At 45.7% G+C, this 19,980-nt stretch overlaps 3 protein-coding genes across 3 annotated transcripts in view; 1 reads left to right on the top strand and 2 right to left on the bottom strand.

Moving 5' to 3' along the window:
- Positions 1-19,980, bottom strand: part of LOC309550250 (uncharacterized protein) — a gene marked incomplete at both ends in the record, with an annotated part of 974,848 nt that overhangs the window by 48,717 nt on the left and 906,151 nt on the right. The gene's annotated exons all lie outside the window — the stretch shown is intronic.
- The window catches only part of LOC309549816 (uncharacterized protein), a gene marked incomplete at its 5' end in the record, with an annotated part of 247,447 nt that overhangs the window by 13,799 nt on the left and 213,668 nt on the right, over positions 1-19,980 (top strand). Inside the window, one exon of the mRNA XM_082250319.1 lies at positions 9,613-10,688. Within this exon, the coding sequence (XP_082106445.1) occupies positions 9,613-10,411 (799 nt within the window). The 3' untranslated portion in view covers positions 10,412-10,688. The remainder of the gene's footprint in view (positions 1-9,612; positions 10,689-19,980) is intronic.
- LOC309549812 (uncharacterized protein) overlaps positions 1-19,980 on the bottom strand; it is a gene marked incomplete at its 3' end in the record, with an annotated part of 143,307 nt that overhangs the window by 44,125 nt on the left and 79,202 nt on the right. The gene's annotated exons all lie outside the window — the stretch shown is intronic.

Below are 19,980 nucleotides of genomic sequence, written 5' to 3'. Positions count from 1 at the left end.
CTACCAGAGTCACAAACATCCTTCACACTCTCCTCACCTCCGATGGTAAAGGAACTGGATCCTCCTCGCTCACTCCTGCAAGTCTGCTGCACTTTCTGTCAGTCTCCCTCCTAGACTCGGCTTCCTCCTCCGACCGCTGTTCCAGCAGGAGCTCCGCCTCTTCATACACACTCAGGGAGGAGAGAAAGGGGAAGGATATACAGTACATACACACACAGCACAAGGCCGTGTTCACACTACTAGTGATGTCCAGTTCATGAACGAATCGTTCTTTTGAATCGATTCTTTTCAGTGAACTGGATGACTCGGTTCCTCTCAGTGAATGACTCGGTAGGAAAACAGTTCATATGTGAGTCACTGAATAGAAGACACAGACTCAGTAATCTGCCCCGCCCTGCAACCAATCAGAATCTCCTAGCACATTTACATGCTGCAAAGTGGAAAGAAGCCAATCACAGTTCCCCATACCAGTCCAGACCAGTTACTGAGTCAAAGACTCGGTTAGAAGAACCGATCATGCTAAAAGAATCGTTTGAGCAGGTACACTAAAATCACCACCAGAACAACAATACACCAAAGCAATCATGCAGCAGCAGTGCTAAATCAGGCAGCGGGGACAGACAAAGGGTTAATTATTTAACCCTTTGTAAATGTTTCTAAAAACTAAACAGGATTTAAAATAAAAAAACAATGTTTAATAAAACAATATCAAATATTTTTAATGACTGCAATATTATTAGAATGGCTTTATTAGAATGTCAGCTCTGTGGGTTCATTCTATATTATGGTATACACTGCTTGGTTGTTGTATCGATTCTTCAGTTCATTTGCTGAGTCTGCAGACAAGCAAGTGAACTGAAGCTTACTTCGGGTTGAGTCAGAGCTCCGGTTCACTTGCTTGTCAGCAGACTCAGCAAATGAACTGAAGATTCGATTCATGAATTGGTTCATTTCAGTGAGTGACTCGAAATGAACCGATTCACTTCAAAGAGTCAAACTTCCCATCACTACACACTACCCGATGTTTCTCAGGGCAGCAGTTCCTCTGAGCTCCACAAGATGGTGATCTCACTTCTACCCAGACAGGAAGTCTCTATGGAATACAGACAGGAAGTGATGTCAGTACAGACAGGAAGTGATGTCAGGTACAGAGGACGTTCCATAGAACATAGAGGGAGACACTGCAGGATCTGGCGGCAGAGGTAATAAGTAGATTAACCCCTTCAAGGGGATCAGTTGATGATTAATGTATCTTGCTTCCAAAGCTAACCACGCATGGACGGAAATGTGACCGATTCCTGCTGAACCAGCTGAATTTCCATGTATCTATGGTCACCTCCCCTCCCCCTCATCTCCTTCATTATGTAAGTCATGCTGAGATAATCTCCCATTGGCTGAGCAATATTTTCATTTGTCTCTGAGCTTCTTCTTGCTATTCCTCGTCCTGCCTGTTGTTTCCTTGGATTGATTTTCTGTGTAGTGACCCCGGCTTCATCTCTTGGATGCGCTCGTCTGTTGCTTGTCCTGACCTTTATCCTGATTCCTGGATCTCCTCCTCATCTCTCCTCCATATCCCTTTACACAGCTTTTCTCCACCCCTGCAGTGACCCTGGGAGGGGGGGGGGGGACTCGGCACCAGCATGCAGCAAAATCCATCCCCACCATTAGGAGCTCTGGAGAAAATTGTCTGCTATTTACACTCCGTTCCTCCGCACGTCACCTGCTCACATGAGAGATTACTTTCACACATTCCTGACAGATTTCTGTATGGTAAAGGTCAAAGTTCACTCTTCATTTTAGGAGAAGTGGGAGGCACCCAGGAACAATGATTTGGTTAGCACAGAAGCCTCATATAGAGGGTCCCTCAAATCTCCCCATCCAAATGTCCCTCCATCCAGAGTCTATATGTCCAATGACATCACACTGACCTCACAGCTCCTCCTTCCAATGTCCCTCTATCTGGCTTTTTTTTTTTTACTGCTCTTCGGTTGCGGGCGGTTCCTTGGCATGCTCACTAGCAAAGTGGGACTGTTGGTCCTGTGTTGTACGTAATGATGTAGTGTGGGGGTCCTGTGTGGGTAAATTATACCTCAGTGTGAAGTGAGGCTATAATAAAATAGAGACCTGAATGGTGAGGTGAGGAGGATTCTGGGAATTTCATTTTATTTTACTATTTGTGTTCAGACCTAGAGTTTTCCTCCTGTGAAGTCTGGAGATCATATGACCATCACATTGCCTCCACCTCCCACCCTGATCGAATAGAGAAATAAAAAGAAGATTCTAGAAGTCACCAGAGAGATGATCGAGGAGAGGTGAGCGGTACTGGGAATTCTGGGACATTATCCAGTAACAGACAAGGGATGTGTCTGGATGGTGACTGTATCATTGTGTGTGTCAGGTTCCTATAAGGTGTCAGGATGTCACTGTCTATTTCTCCATGGAGGAGTGGGAGTATTTAGAAGGACACAAGGATCTCTACAAGGACGTCATGATGGAGAATCAGCCGCCCCTCACATCACCGGGTAAGAGGAGACTTTATTGTAAAGGAGAGAGCAGTACGGAGGCTCCACCTAGATCCCCCATCATCTGATAAACACATAGAAACAATGTATTCAGTCAGTGTGTGTGTTTCCTACAGATGGATCCAGTAATGGGAACCCACCAGAGAGAGGTCCCCGTCCTCTGTATTCCCGGGATTCCACACAGGAAGGTCACACCATCCCTCACCATCATCAGGTAGATGAGGAACAATCACTGATAGTATCATTAGGATTTGTACATTATCTGCATTGTTACCATTGATGTCATTTTTATTATATATTCAGAGTGGAAACCTGAGAGATTCTAAAGTTGAGGTTAAAGAAGAGATAAAAGAGGAGGATGATGAGGATGGGGTGATGGAGGAGTCAGAGTTTCTAAAGGAACACAAAGATCTGTACCAGGACACCATGGAGGAGTCATCCAGCTACAGAAACCCATCAGAGAGATGTCCCCGTCCTCTGTATTCCCGGGATTCCACACAAGAAGGTCACACCATCCCTCACCATCATCAGGTAGATGAGTGACAATTATTGGTAGTTCTGATTTATACACAGCATGTTTGTTACAATGAATGTTTAATTATATCTTTCAGAGTGGAAACCTCTCGAATTATAATATTGTTGTTAAAGAAGAGTATAAAGAGGAGGATGAGGAGTATGGAGTGATGGAGGAGTTGTCAGAAGGACACAAGGATATGATGGAGCCACCTAATACCAGGAACCCACCAGAGAGATGTCCCCGTCCTCTGTATTCCCGGGATTCCACACAGGAAGGTCACACCATCCCTCACTGTTACAAGGTTGGTGGGACGGAGCATTTAGAACATAAATTGTGAAGATGATGTGTGGATTATAATGTGAGCTTATCGTTTACCAATTAAATGTTATTTCTTTTTCTTGGTTTAGGGTGAAGATCTGATAGATATAAAAGTTGAGATTAAAGCAGAAGAAGAAGAGACGTATGTGAGGGATGATCAGCAGTCTATGGAGGAGGATGGAATAACGGGGACATTTATAGAGGAGGACACTCCTACAGAGATCAGCATAGGTGGGTCATTAACACTAAATACATTCCTCCACCCATACTGCTCACTGATTGGTCCAGAGTAGGGCGGGGACTGGGTGATATCAGCCTGTAATACCCTGGTCACTTTCCTGAGCTGTGTTCCCCATCCTGTATTTCTCTCAGATAATCTTCCTTCTCTGTGCTGCAGCCACAATTTATGTCTCTAGACTGGATTTATGGAGATTCTGGGTTTCAGCTGGAAGCATAATGTTGATTTTCACCATAGGTGTTACTAGACCTAGGCACATGGGAAATTGATCTTGAGTCTCCTTCCCCATGCCCGGGTCTAGCAAGATCTCTGACAGAACAATTCTCCCGGGGTTACTTGCTCTGTTGTCTGCTGGCTGTGTCGGGTGGAGGGATATGTCTGTATAGTCTCACACCCAAGTCACTGAGTGCAGTCTCAGGAGATGGGAGGCAGCGGTGTGGGACCTCTGCAACTTGTCTCATGTGAACATGATTCCTCTGATTACTGAATACCAATATTTTGACTCCTGACCTTTACACTGTATCATTTATGTTGTACATGACATACTGTTGGCCCTTGCATTATATACTCTATGTTGTACATTACATCATTCCCTTAGTCTGCCTGTAAAGTGGCACATCTGTACCATGTATAGAACCTGCTGCAGCAATAATGATATTTATAAGGATAAAAACGAGTCAGTTCACATTTAAAGTGATACTAAAATCTCGTTTTTCATTTTTGTTAAAAATACCAAACATTATACTGACCTCCTTTGTGCAGTTGGTTTTGCACAGAGCAGACCAGATACTCCTCTTCTTAGGTCCCTGTTTGGCACTACTGGCCCCTCCCTCCTGAGAAGTGCCCCCACAGCAAGCAGCTGGATGTGGGGGAACCTAAGCCAAGCTGCAGCTCCCTGGGTTCATTCAGACACGGAGCCACAGCCCGGCACCACCCCCCCCCCCTCCTCATTGGCTCACTAAATTTGATTGACAGCGGAGAAGCCAATAGGCCACGTTGCCGTCTCAGCCATTGAGGATGGGGGAGTCTCAGACAGCTGAGACACTCCTGCAACCTAGCTGGATCGAGATGGGGCTCAGGTAAGTTTTATGGGGGCTGAGGGAGGCTGCTGCACACACAAGGCTTTTTATCTAACGCATAGAATGCACCTTCTGCCTTTACAACCACTTTAAATTGCTGACAATACAATACCATTGCCGGCAATAGAACAACATTAAAAGGAAACGGAGTGGGGGTCCCCCCCCCTAATCCATACTATACCATTATTCCAGCATGCAGCCCAGCAAGTCAATAAAGGGGGAACAAGTGAGCGTCACTCCTCCTAAACCATACTAGACCACATGACCCTCAACATAGGGGGGGGGGGAGTTTGGGGCAAGGGGGCTCTGCACCCACCCCCATGTTGCTGGGGACAAGAGCCTGCTCCCCACAACCCTGGCAGGTGGCTTATCGGAATCTGGAAGCCCCCTTTAACAAGAAAGCCCCCAGATCCTGGTCCCCCCCATGTGAATGAGTAGACAGTTTTTGACAATTGCTTTAATAAAAATAAAAAAACAGTGCCCCCCAGATGTAAATCCATTGTCAATCACAACACCGACTCCATCGCTGGACTCGAAAAAGAAAAAAAAAAAAAAAAAAGATCCGCTGTCAACTAAGACAAACCGCCAAATGCCTGGCTTGCCGTTTGACAGTTCTTATATAGCTAAGGGGTGGAGCCACCTTATGACGTCACCTGGTGGCTCCGCCCCTTGTAACATCAACAACCCAGCATGCATCGGTCGGTGGCATCACAAGGGGGACTGTGTGACCAGGTGACATTGCCAGGTGGCTCTGCCCCTTACCTATATAAGAACTGTCAAACAGCAAGCCAGGCATTTGTCAGTTTTCCTTAGTTAACAGCGGATCATTTTTATTTTCCAGGGTTCGTAGGGTCATGAAAATCCTGGAAAAGTCATGGAAAATGAGTAAACCCCCCTAAGTTTTGGAAAAGTCATGGAATTTTGTGCAACTATTTAATTTAGAAAATATTTCTTGTCCTTGTATTCCGTGGGAGCGGGGGACAGTAAGTGGACTATTTTCTCTGTTCCGGGTTTAGGCGGATTAATCAGCCGCAGCGCACTGCACAGCTGAAGCCTTGACACCGGCCTCTTCAATATGAATAGACCGTGACAGGCTGGGAACTCTGCGGCGGATTGATCCGCCTAAACCTGAAACCAAGAAATAGTGCACTTACTGTCCCGCTCCCAGGGGCATACCAGCGGGGAGGGAGGGCGCGCTCACTGGGGGGTGTCAGGCCGGTGTCCGCCGGGCCGCCCGCATCTCCGTGTGAAGAAGGCAGCTCCAGAGGCAGGAAGAAGGTCAGTGAGAGTGCCCGAGGGGTCTCGTTTGTGTGCTGGATAGGAGGGGGATGGGATGGGACAGCTGCATATAGATGAATTGAACTTTCCATATTCCTCATGCTGTCGCTGAATGCCTGTTACTCCTCCTCTCAGCGGCTGCAGGACAACTTCCCTTGCTGCCCCCCCTCAGTGCTATTAAACCCCCCCTCAGTGCTATTAACCCCACCCCCTTAGTGCTATTAACCCCACCACCCCAGTGCTCTTTAGCCCCCCCAGTGTTCTTAACCTCCCCCCGTGCTCTCAGCCCCCCCCCCCCGTGCTCTTCAGCTCCTCACAGTGCTTTTCATCCCCCCCATTCTCTCTGGCTCCCCCAGTGCTCTCCACCCCCCTGTGCTCCCTGGCTCCCCCCTCAGTGATTTCCAGTTCCCCCCAGACAGTGCTCTCCAGTTCCCCTTCTCCCCCTATGCTCTCCATCCCCCTGGTTTTCCCTGCCTGCCCCTCCCCCCAGGGCTCTCCACCCCCCTGCGCCTTCCAACTCCCTGCAATGCTTTCCAAACCCCCCTTAGGGCTCTTTCACACGGGGGTTCCGTATGTCCGTTTTTCATCCCATCCGTTTGCGGATGAAAAACGGACATAATGTATCTCTATGTAAATACGGATGTCATCGGATGATCATCCTCTGACATCCGTTTTTTGTCAGTTCAGTTCAGTTCAGTTTTTTTGAACGGAGGAGAACCCTATTTTTTCTTCCTTTCAAAAAACGGAACTGAAGCAAAAACGGATGTCAGTGGTGTCATCCGCAGACATCCGTATTTACATAGACATGCATTATGTCAGTTTTTCATCCGCAAACGGATGGGATGAAAAACGGACATACGGACCGGATGACACAAGTGTCATCCGTGTCCGTTACAAAAAAAAAAAAGGACCTGATCGGGCAAAAAAAAAGGAACGCCCGTGTGAAAGAGCCCTTAATTCTCTCCAGTCCCCCTCCCCCGTGCCCTTCAGCTCCTCCAGTGCTCTCTGCTTCCCCTGTGCTCTCCGACCCCCCTAGTGCTCTTCTATCTTCTATCATGTCCGCGGTCTCTGACCTTCTCTTGTATCATGTCCACAGTCTCTGACCATCTCTTGTATCATGTCCGCAGTCTCTGACCATCTCTTGTATCATGTCCGCAGTCTCTGACCACCTCTTGTATCATGTCCGCAGTCTCTGACCATCTCTTGTATCATGTCCGCAGTCTCTGACCACCTCTTGTATCATGTCCGCAGTCTCTTACCTTCTCTTGTATCATGTCCGCAGTCTCTGACCATCTCTTGTATCATGTCCGCAGTCTCTGACCACCTCTTGTATCATGTCCGCAGTCTCTGACCACCTCTTGTATCATGTCCGCAGTCTCTGACCATCTCTTGTATCATGTCCGCAGTCTCTGACCACCTCTTGTATCATGTCCGCAGTCTCTGACCATCTCTTGTATCATGTCCGCAGTCTCTGACCACCTCTTGTATCATGTCCGCAGTCTCTTACCTTCTCTTGTATCATGTCCGCAGTCTCTGACCATCTCTTGTATCATGTCCGCAGTCTCTGACCATCTCTTGTATCATGTCCGGAGTCTCTGACCATCTCTTGTATCATGTCCGCAGTCTCTGACCTTCTCTTGTATCATGTCCGCAGTCTCTGACCATCTCTTTTATCATCTCTGCAGTCTCTGACCATCTCTTGTATCATGTCCGCAGTCTCTGACCATCTCTTGTATCATGTCTGCAGTCTCTGACCATCTCTTCTACCATGTCCGCAGCCTCTGTCCACCTCCTGTATCATGTCTGCTAAAACGTTTGACATTTCGAACATGGGAGAGGCAGCGCTGTCTAGCCACGCTAAAGGTGCAAAGCACCAGTCTGCAGCTGTGTGCTTGACCGCTTCCAATCCGATCGCTGGCTTTTTCACCCAAGCTGCAGCAGCGGTGCTTCCATCTCATACACTGTAAAACAAGGGACCATTTTGAGTCACGCTGTATCCAGAAACGAAAACCTAACTGCAGAGGTACTGTACACTACCAAGATTGTCATTTATTTTAGTAAAAATATGCTGGGTGTGACATGGATTTTCTTCTTATTTAACATGTATACATAGACATTTCATGTAACTTTAGGTCATGAATATTTACGTGTCATAAATCATGGAATATTTATTGGTGAAAATGTGTATGAACCCTGATTTTGTTTTTCCAGTCCGGCGGTGGCGTCATGATTAACGATGGATTTACCCCGGGGAACACTTTAAAAAACAAAAAAACAAAGGAAAACTGCCTCCTGATTTTATTTATTTTTACACATATTTGGTGAATGGGTAGGGGTACCATGTACCCCATATTCATTCACATGGGCAGGTTGGGATTTGGGGGTCCCCTTGTTAAAGGGGGCTTCCAGATTCTGATAAGCCCCTTGCCGGCAGACTCCCACAACCACTGGACAGGGTTGTGGGGAAGAGACCTTTGTCATCAACATGGGGACAAGGTGCTTTGGGGTGGAGGGGGGGCAGAGCCCCCTCTTCCCCAAAGCACCCATCCCCCATGTTAAGGGCATGTGGCCTGGTAGGGTTATGGAGGTTGGGGCGCTCACTTGTCCCCCCCCTTTCCTATCCTGCCAGACTTTATGCTCGGATAAGGGTCTAGTATGTATTTTGGGGGTACCCCACATTGTTTTTCTTTATTTTGCTGTGGGGTTCCCATTAAAATCCATACCAGGTAAGACCCCTACGCTTTTTTTTTTCCTTTTATTGCCGGAATGTATTTTTCTTATTCAGCTGTCAGTAAGGAAGTCCATTGACAGCTGATGACTTATCAGTTGTTATGGACGCGGCGGCTGGCTTCCTGGCCTTTCTCCTTAACAACCAGCTATTCACTGTGCCCTGATTGGGCAAAGCTTTGCCCAATCAGGGCTTAGAATGCACAGTGCAGCGCTCAGTGCATTGCAGGGCATTTAGTGGGGTGAACACCTGCTGAACGATCTGCAAAATCTGTTCTTTTGCGAACAGGTGAACAGGCGATGTTCGGTCCAAACTTTTGCTCGGCCTAAACCGTCCGCCCAACTCTATTGTTCTCCCCTCATTTTCACTCTCTAACCTCTGGTGGGGTTCAGCTCTGCTGTTATTCATGACTAAATCATGGACTAAATAAGGAAGTGCGGGACTTCTTGTGTTGGGAAGATAGCAATGAGTGATAGAGGGGGAGGGGACACTCGTCCTATAATCCCCTCATCACTGTCACTCCTATAAAAGACAGTTCTCATTGTTTCCTCACTCTCTGACTAAGGTCCATTAATAAAGAAATGAACTGGTAGGAGATCAGAGGACCCATTTACTAGTTACCTTGAGGAGGAATTGTAAGATCCTCAGAGACAAAGCTGTCTGATGTGGGCGGAGTCCTGGTTTAGGGGAACCAATCTGCTGATGTCTAGTAATAATCTTTGTATTTCTATTTTAGTAGATGGACGGGAGATGAGGAAAACCTCAGAGGATTGTCTCACTTTGTCTCCAGACTGTAAAGTAGAAGATGAGGACATCACACAGTATAGTCCAGGAGAAAACCCGGCTACCTCAAATGTCCATCCGACACCACACAGTGTAGATGGACCATCGTATTCCTCTTATCCTGAGGAGCCTAAGACTGTGAGGGACAGTGCTGTCCTGCCAATTGATAAGAGGTTTTCCTGTACTGAGTGTGGGAAGTCTTTCTCTTTTAAATCTGGTCTTAATGTGCATAAAAGATGTCACACAGGGGAGAAGCCGTATTCCTGTCCTGAGTGCAGGAAATGTTTTTCACATATTTCCCATCTTTACAGACATCAGAAATCTCACACAGGGGAGAAGTCACTTTCCTGTCCTGAGTGCGGGAAATGTTTCTCACAGATGTACAATCTTTACACACATCAGAGATCTCACACAGGGGAGAAGCCTTATTCCTGTCCTGAGTGCGGGAAATTTTTTTCAAGAAAGTCCAGTCTTTACACACATCAGAGATTGCACACGGGGGAGAAGCCACTTTCCTGTTCTGAGTGCGGGAAATGTTTTTCAAATAAATCCAATCTTAAAACACATCAGAGATCTCACACAGGACAGAAGTCGTATTCCTGTCCTGAGTGTGGGAAATGTTTTTCACGTAATTCCAGTCTTTACACACATCAGAGATCTCACATGGGGGAGAAGCCGTATTCCTGTCCTGAGTGTGGAAAATGTTTTTCACGTAATTCTAGTCTTTACGCACATCAGAGATCTCACATGGGGGAAAAGCCATATTCCTGTCATGAGTGTGGGAAAAGTTTTTCAGTGAAGTCCAATCTTAACACACATCAGAGATCTCACACAGGGGAGAAGCCGTATTCCTGTCTTGAGTGTGGTAAATGTTTTTCAGTTAAGTCCAATCTTAACACACATCAGAGATTGCACACAGGGGAGAAGCCACTTTCCTGTCCTGAGTGAGGGAATTGTTCCTCACTGAAGTCCTGTCTTCCTGTACATCAGGGATCCCACACAACCCTCGGTTTGTATTAATGCCTTGAGTACGGGAAATGTCTTCTATATGAATGTTGCTGGACATCACAGCTCTCATGTGGGGTAGAAGCACACTCTGATATACACCTCAGATATACTCCATGGCTGATCTTCATCATGTAAGAAACACTTCATAAGGAGATCACCAAAGATATGGATGAAGTGTTGTACCGTGTTGGCCATTGATAGCAGGAGAAAAATAAACGTGTCATTACCTTTCATTAGCTGAGTATATTTTTTGGTGTAAGCTTTACAAACACTTAAAAAAAAAAAGTTGGAAGAATGTGAGAAGCTATCATCCATCCTTGACAAATGTTGGTTGAATTTGACTCCATACAGTGATTTTCTATGATCTTTCTCCAGATCATAGAAAGGCTCCAGGCTCCACCTAGTGACCATAAGGCCATGTTGCACTATTCTTCCTGATTCTGGTATTTCAGGAAAACTGCATTGTGGTCACTAGATGGAGCTGACGATCATAGGAAAGCCCGGTGACTATATCAAGAATTTGGTGGAATGAATGCTTGTCACAGTCTTCCAACAATTTATTTTAGAAATCCACTCCTTAATTGACTTAAATCAGGCATGGATCCTACAAATAACTAAGAGATCGCACTCGTACAATGAATTCATCAGGCATGGTTTCTACATATAACTGAGAGATCGTACTCATACAATGACTTCATCAGGCATGGTTCCTACAATTAACTGAGAGATCATACTCATAAAATGACTTATTAGGCATGGTTCCTACAAATAACTGAGAGATCATACTCGTACAATGATTTCATCTGGCTTGGTTGCTACAAATAACTGGGAGATCGTACTCATACAATGACTTCATCAGGCATGGATACTACAAATAACTGGGAGATTGTACTCATACAATGACTTCATCGGGCATGGTTCCTACAAATAACTGAGAGATTGTACTCATACAATGATTTAATCAGGCATGGTTCCTACAAATAACTGGGAGATTGTACTCTTACAATGACTTCATCAGGCATGGCTCCTACAAATAACTCAGAGATCGTACTCATACAATGACTTCATCAGGCATGGTTCCTACAAATACCTGAGAGGTCATACTTAAACAATGACTTCATCAGGCATGGTTCCTACAAATAACTGAGAGATCATACTCGTACAATGACCTCATCAGGCATCGCTCCTACAAATACCTGAGAGATTGTACTAATACAATGACTTCATCAAGCATGGCTCCTACAAATAACTGAGAGATAGTACTCATACAATGACTTCATCAGGCATGGCTCCTACAAATAACTGAGATCATACTCATACAATGACTTCATCAGGCATCGCTCTTACAAATAACTGAGATCATACTCATACAATGACTTCATCAGGCATGGCTCCTACAAATATCTGAGAGATCGTACTCATACAATGACTTCATCAGGCATCGCTCCTACAAATAACTGAGATCATACTCATACAATGACTTCATCAGGCATGGTTCCTACAAATAACTGAGAGATCATAGTCATACAATTACTTATGAATGGTTTCTACAAATACCTGAGAGATCATACTAATACAATGACTTAATCAAGCATGGCTCCTACAAATAACTGAGAGATCCTACTTGTACAATGACTTCATCCGGCATGGTTCCTACAAATAAATGAGAGATCATACTCATACAATTACTAATTAGGCATGGTTCCTACAAAAAACTGAGAGATCGTACTCATACAATGACTTCATCAATCATGGTTCCTACAAATAACTGAGAGATCATACTCATACAGTTACTTCATCAGGCATGGTTCCTACAAATAACTGAGAGATTGTACTCATACAATGACTTCATCAGGCATGGCTCCCACAAATAACAGAGCTCACACTCATACAGTTACTTCATCAGGCATGGTTCCTACAAATAACCGAGAGATCACACTCGTACAATTACTTAATTAGGCATGGTTCCTACAAATAACAGATTGTACTGCTTATGGATGTCCTGCCCGCAATGTACATCGAACAGGCAACCCGTGCATGCAGAGCGATGTACTTGTACATTGCTGGCCTCTTCAGGGTTTTAGGAGGCGTGCGTGTGCATCCAAGTCCCAACCCCCACTGTGATTAGACACAGCATGTCAGTTGTGTCCAATCACAGCCCAGAGCTCTGTCATCAAAACCGGGCCCTGCACAGTGGGAATGATCTCTTTGTTCCTTCTCCCTGCAAAGCATGGAAAAGAAACACATTGATTTATAGTAACAATCAGAACACATTAGACACATTAATTTATAACTAAAGGCAAAACTTTTTTTAGCTTTATATAGAGGGAGAGGGATTAGCACCCCTGTAAGTTTTTATTGCTGCCTGTGTCCCCATTAGGGAGAGTCACCCTCTTTGTTTTTCCTGTTTACCATTATCATTGAATGTAATAAAAATCCTAAATTTTGGGTTGTCCCCAAGGAACTCCCTTCATTTGCATGTATTTTATCTCACTTCCTGTTTGGCTCTGGGACAGGAAGTGAAAGTAAATCCCCCCCCCCCAAATGGGGCACAGATGGCAAAAAACAATCTGACAGGAGTTATCACCCTTTCTTACTCTATTCAAAATGAGAAAGAAAGTTTTGCCTATAGTTCTACTTTAACACATTCTTAGGCACACAGTTAACCCTTTGATTGCCCCTCGATCTTAACCCCTTCCCAGCCGGTTAGTACAGTGACAGTGTATAGTCATTATCACTGATCATAGGGTTGTACCAATACCGTTTTTTTAAGCGAGTACGAGTACTGATACTTACAGTCAAGTACTCATCAATACCGGTGGAAGTGATGTCAGCTTTGGGGTGGACCATCTCTACATCTCCTCCAACCCTGTGAGCACCTCCAGCAGCCCTTATTTCCTATTATCGGCGGACCGGGACACCTATGTAGATTATTTTGCATGTGGCCAGATATGTACTGTGCGTTCTATAATTTCTTAAACTGCCCACTAGATGGCGTTTTTCCCTTTCTATACACACACAGGAGCGGTGGGGGAAATTGCTTGTGATTGGGACAAGAATCGAACTACATTCCTGTTTGAATCACATGCGATTCTTTGCAGTGCGATTTGTGCCCATTCATTTTGTATTGACGCAAACTGCACAACAAAGTATGGGTTTTGTTATCGGGAACAGAGCCGGTTCACACTACCACGACCAGAAAGTCGCCCCGTGACCTCAAGAGACTTGTTTAGAGACTTGGAAGAGACTTGTGCACTACTTTGAAGAGACAGGCGACTTTGTCTGTGGGGAATGCCTGGCTAATCTCTTTCTTCTTCCTGGAAAGTCTGATAACAAGTCGTGTCAATTAAGATAAGGAGGCGACTCCCATTGAAGTATATGGGACAGTCGGATCACAGGTCGCCTCAAAGTAGTACAGGACCCTTTTCTGAAGTCGGAGCGACTTCAGTAGTGCCAATTAAGACGGCACTGATTGATTAACATTGCTTTTGTTATGTCAAGCGACCTGGGGCTACACAAGTCGCCTCACAAGTCGTGCTAGTGTGAATGGGCTCTTACATGAGTACCAATCATCACACAAATGTTTGGTATTTCCCATATTCCAGTATTTCTGATGGCCATTCTTCTCATCCAGGGATTGGCTGGGGCTGTATTCAGGACCAGTTTAGACTCCGCCCTCTCCTGCTTACTATGTTTCTATAAAGTTCTGGAAAGACAGGGGAGACAGGGAAGCCGGCATCTACAGAACTCAGAGAAGGAAAAACACAATCATGTCTCCACTTCTAACAGCGAGCCAACAACTAAATTTACCTCATTTACAGCACCTGACCTAGGAGGGCGCTACATATATAAAAAAACTTCCTTTACCTTGCAAAGTTTTTTCACATCACCTTCTTTTAAACATCACATGTTAGAGTATATGACTCATTTCTCAGATGTTCACAGGCTTCACAGACAGGCACAATCATTTCTCGGCCTCCCTTTCTACACAAACATGAAGGGAGGGGGTGAGGAATCTGGACAGACACAAGCAGGCTCTCCCTCTCATTCAGTCTCAAATCCCTCTCTGCTATAAATGATTTCTTAATTAAACATACAAAAACTTTCTAACAAAGACTTCTGTCTTTCTCATACCATTCTTCAACCACATTATCCTGCAGAAAGGGGCCACTGCCATCATTGAATACCCTTTCCATGAAGGGGTGTATTGGTCAGCAGCAATGTTTAGGTAAGTCGTATATATAAAGTAACATCTACATGAATTGCAGGACCCAGGGATTCCCTGCAGAACGGAACAAAGCATCGCACAGCCTCTGCCACCTTACCTTCTTCCCATACTGCATCCTGGTGCCACCTCTTTCCCAGGTAGGCAAGTGACGCACACACAACCCAGGCCATCCACATGATGGAAGAAGGTGGCCTGGTCTGATGGATCACATTTTCTTTTACATTGCGCTGTGGTCCAGTTCTGATGCTCACATGCCCATTGTAGACACTTTTGTCTGTGGAGATGGGTCAGCATGAGCACCTTGACTGGTCTGCGGCTTCACAGCTCCATACACAGCAAACTGTGATACCCATTTTATTGCTTTCAACACATCAACTTCAGGGACAACATGTTTACCTGCTGCCTAATAAATCCCACCAAATTGTCAGATGTCGCTGTAACAAGATAACCAATGGTATTCATTGAACCTCTCAGTGGTTATAAATGTATGGCTGATTGGTGTAAATTGGCCGCCCTATGCGCATAGTGCAACAACGTGCTACAAAGTGAAAATGGGGACTTAAAATATCTGAGGAATGCCCTGTAAAAAGAAAAAAATACACATTTATGTATTTTACAAATGTGCTCTGTGCTCCGCCAGCATCTGACCTCTGAAGCTGGAGGTGTGCGGTAAACATGAATGGGGGAGGGGGGGGTCACACGTTCAGCTCCCCTCTGATCACAGAACTCCATGGCATTCCACCGGCTACACAAGGCCAAGCCACCCTACATGTGCGTCCTTGCAGCTCTGATTCTGTGCTGAGCACACACTCGCTGTGTTCTCCCAGTACCCTGACTGAGCTGTCACTGACAGCTCCCAATCTCTCTTTGTGATCGGGAGCCACGGGGATGAACTTCCAATTGTGTGACCACTGTGACAGCTAATCACAGCAATTGTGTAATCGGGAAGCCACCTCCCAATGCTGACACCCACTTAAAGGGCCGCCAGGAGGTTAACAAAATGCAGCCAAATTCAGCCTGTAAAGAAAATCATTATTACTTACCTTGGGGGGCGCCACTGAACTCCGCTGTCTGCAAAAGATAAGCTTGCTGAAGACGCTTCCACCCCTTCCATTGGCCCCTATGTCACCAAATCCGGCATACTTCCAGGTACCCTGCGACACTGTGCCACCCCTTCCATTGGCCCCGATGTCACTACTGTGACTTTTAATGGTGCAAGAGCCAGAAGACAACAAGAACAGCAGGGGGCGCACTCCTGGAAGTGTGCTGGATGCTAAATAAAGACAAAGGAGCTCGGTAGCATGGAGTGGGAAGTATTTTATTTTTTTTAGGCTTGCCTTCTTTTTAGTGAGTCGCTTCAAAGTGGACCCAGAATCAGAATGTATTTTTTCATGTTAGGTGCATGTATGTCCTTGTGACATTTCTAAATATTTATAACCTCCTAAAGATATCACAGTACTCCTCCTGACATTGTATTCATTGGGTGGATGGAGCCATCTCTGTTCATATAGCATTCAGGGTCAGCAATTACTTCCTGGACTGAAACTCCAGCTCAGGTGACACAATTGTATGCTTACAAAATTGACCACACGGTGGCAGTGTTTCCCAGCAATACAGCCGAGCTGCAGTTACAAAATTGTCCACACGGTGGCAGTGTTTCCTGGCAATACAGCCGAGCTGCAGTTACAAAATTGGCCACATGGTGGCAGTGTTTCCCAGCAATACAGCCGAGCTGCAGTTACCACCGTGTGGCCAATTTTGTAACTGCAGCTCGGCTGTATTGCCAGGAAACACTGCCACCGTGTGGCCAATTTTGTAACTGCAGCCACCTATATTGCTGGGAAACACCGCCACCGTGTGGTCAATGTTGTAACAGCAGCTCGTCTGTATTGCTGGAAAACACTGCCACCGTGTGGCCAATTCTATAACTGCAGCTCGTCTGTATTGCTGGGAAACACTGCCACCGTGTGGTCAATTTTGTAACTGCAGCCACCTAAATTGCTGGGAAACACTGCCACCGTGTGGTCAATTTTGTAACTGCAGCCACCTAAATTGCTGGGAAACACTGCTACCGTGTGGTCAATTTTGTAACTGCAGCTGCCTATATTGCTGGAAAACACTGCCACTGTGTGGCCAATTTTGTAACTGCAGCCACCTAAATTGCTGGGAAACACTGCCACACTGAGGCCAATTTTATAACTGCAGCTCGGCTGTATTGCCAGGAAACAGTAGCTAAAAATGGGTACCTGCGCTTATGGAGTTATATAATTTAAATTAGATTAATAAATTAAATAAATGAATTAAATTAAGACAATGAGCTGCAGCTGAAGAAGAAGCTGCAGCTCGGCTGTATTGCCGGTAAACACTGCCACCGTGTGGCCAATTCTGAAACTGCAACCGCCTATATCCCTGGGAAACACTGCCACCGTGTGGCCAATTCTGAAACTGCAACCGCCTATATCCCTGGGAAACACTGCCACCGTGTGGCCAATTTTGTAACTGCAACCGCCTATATGCCTGGGAAACACTGCCACCGTGTGGTCAATGTTGTAACTGCAGCTTGGCAATTGCCGGGAAACACTGCCATCGTGTGGCCAATTTTGTATCTGCAGCTCGTCTGTATTACCGGGAAACACTGCCACCGTGTGGCCAATTTTGTTACTGCAGCTCGGCTGTATTGCCGGGAAACACTGCCACCGTGTGGCCAATTTTGTAACTGCAGCTCATCTGTATTACTGGGAAACACTGCCATCGTGTGGTCAATGTTGTAACAGCAGCTCGTCTGTATTGCTGGAAAACACTGCCACCGTGTGGCCAATTCTATAACTGCAGCTCGTCTGTATTGCTGGGAAACACTGCCACCGTGTGGTCAATTTTGTAACTGCAGCCACCTAAATTGCTGGGAAACACTGCCACCGTGTGGTCAATTTTGTAACTGCAGCCACCTAAATTGCTGGGAAACACTGCTACCGTGTGGTCAATTTTGTAACTGCAGCTGCCTATATTGCTGGAAAACACTGCCACTGTGTGGCCAATTTTGTAACTGCAGCCACCTAAATTGCTGGGAAACACTGCCACACTGAGGCCAATTTTATAACTGCAGCTCGGCTGTATTGCCAGGAAACAGTAGCTAAAAATGGGTACCTGCGCTTATGGAGTTATATAATTTAAATTAGATTAATAAATTAAATAAATGAATTAAATTAAGACAATGAGCTGCAGCTGAAGAAGAAGGATTGGTTCTAAAGTGATAATAAATGAAAGTGTCAGCGCTGCTCAGGTAATAAATAAATACTAGTAAGGTGTGTCAGTGTCAAATGAATCCCATAATATTAATAAAGTGCTAAATATTGTGCATAAAGTGTATCTGTGCTAAATAAATTGTTCATAAATAAAGTGCAATATATAATGTGCAGCATATATAAACAAATCTGTTATGCAAAAAACTTTTCTATGGTAATAAATAAATTCATTTAAATAATGTGCATTAAGTAATCCAAAAAAATCAATAAATCAATAATCAGCAAAAAAGTCTCTTCATTAAAAATCTATGCAGTGTTCAGTAAAAGTGCTGATATGAGTGACTCTTCTTCATAAGCAGTGCCAGGTGGTAACACACACTGCTCCCCTCTTAGTCCCTCACTCACCAGACCTTTCTCAGCCATCCATGCTGAAACTCTGGCTAGTGAACACTTGTAAACGTTTCAGAACACTCTCAATCAGGCAGATATGTGGCTATGGGGTCCTCCTCTTCACTATTCACAGGGCACTATCTCTGGAAGTGACGTCACTTGCGGTCCACGGCTAAACAGACGGCAATCGACCTCAATGTATTTTGCTGTATTAGCGTCATCAGGAAGTCTGGTTGTGGCAATTCTCCCAAATACCTTTTACCCCCTGCTGTGGTGCTTTATTTTGGAGGATTCAGAGCTCTCACACCGTGTGGCCAATTTTGTATCTGCAGCTCGTCTGTATTGCTGGGAAACACTGCCACCGTGTGGCCAATTTTGTTACTGCAGCTCGGCTGTATTGCCAGGAAACACTGCCACCGTGTGGCCAATTTTGTAACTGCAGCTCATCTGTATTACTGGGAAACACTGCCATCGTGTGGCCAATTTTGTATCTGCAGCTTGGCTGTATTGCCGGGAAACACTGCCACCGTGTGGCCAATTTTATAACTGCAGCTCGGCTGTATTGCCGGTAAACACTGCCACCGTGTGGCCAATTCTGAAACTGCAACCGCCTATATCCCTGGGAAACACTGCCACCGTGTGGCCAATTCTGAAACTGCAACCGCCTATATCCCTGGGAAACACTGCCACCGTGTGGCCAATTTTGTAACTGCAACCGCCTATATGCCTGGGAAACACTGCCACCGTGTGGTCAATGTTGTAACTGCAGCTTGGCAATTGCCGGGAAACACTGCCACCGTGTGGCCAATTTTGTAACTGCAGCTCGTCTGTATTACCGGGAAACACTGCCACCGTGTGGCCAATTTTGTTACTGCAGCTCGGCTGTATTGCCGGGAAACACTGCCACCGTGTGGCCAATTTTGTAACTGCAGCTCATCTGTATTACTGGGAAACACTGCCATCGTGTGGCCAATTTTGTTACTGCAGCTCGGCTGTATTGCCAGGAAACACTGCCACCGTGTGGCCAATTTTGTAACTGCAGCTCATCTGTATTACTGGGAAACACTGCCATCGTGTGGCCAATTTTGTATCTGCAGCTTGGCTGTATTGCCGGGAAACACTGCCACCGTGTGGCCAATTTTATAACTGCAGCTCGGCTGTATTGCCGGTAAACACTGCCACCGTGTGGCCAATTCTGAAACTGCAACCGCCTATATCCCTGGGAAACACTGCCACCGTGTGGCCAATTCTGAAACTGCAACCGCCTATATCCCTGGGAAACACTGCCACCGTGTGGCCAATTTTGTAACTGCAACCGCCTATATGCCTGGGAAACACTGCCACCGTGTGGTCAATGTTGTAACTGCAGCTTGGCAATTGCCGGGAAACACTGCCACCGTGTGGCCAATTTTGTAACTGCAGCTCGGCTGTATTGCTGGGAAACACTGCCATCGTGTGGCCAATTTTGTATCTGCAGCTCGTCTGTATTACCGGGAAACACTGCCACCGTGTGGCCAATTTTGTTACTGCAGCTCGGCTGTATTGCCGGGAAACACTGCCACCGTGTGGCCAATTTTGTAACTGCAGCTCATCTGTATTACTGGGAAACACTGCCATCGTGTGGCCAATTTTGTATCTGCAGCTTGGCT

The sequence above is a fragment of the Pelophylax lessonae genome, assembly GCF_965119305.1.
Source record: "Pelophylax lessonae genome assembly, chromosome: 3".
NCBI lineage: Eukaryota > Metazoa > Chordata > Amphibia > Anura > Ranidae > Pelophylax > Pelophylax lessonae.
The sequence above is the reverse complement of the archived record's forward strand: the minus strand, read 5'-3'. Positions and strand labels throughout refer to the sequence as shown.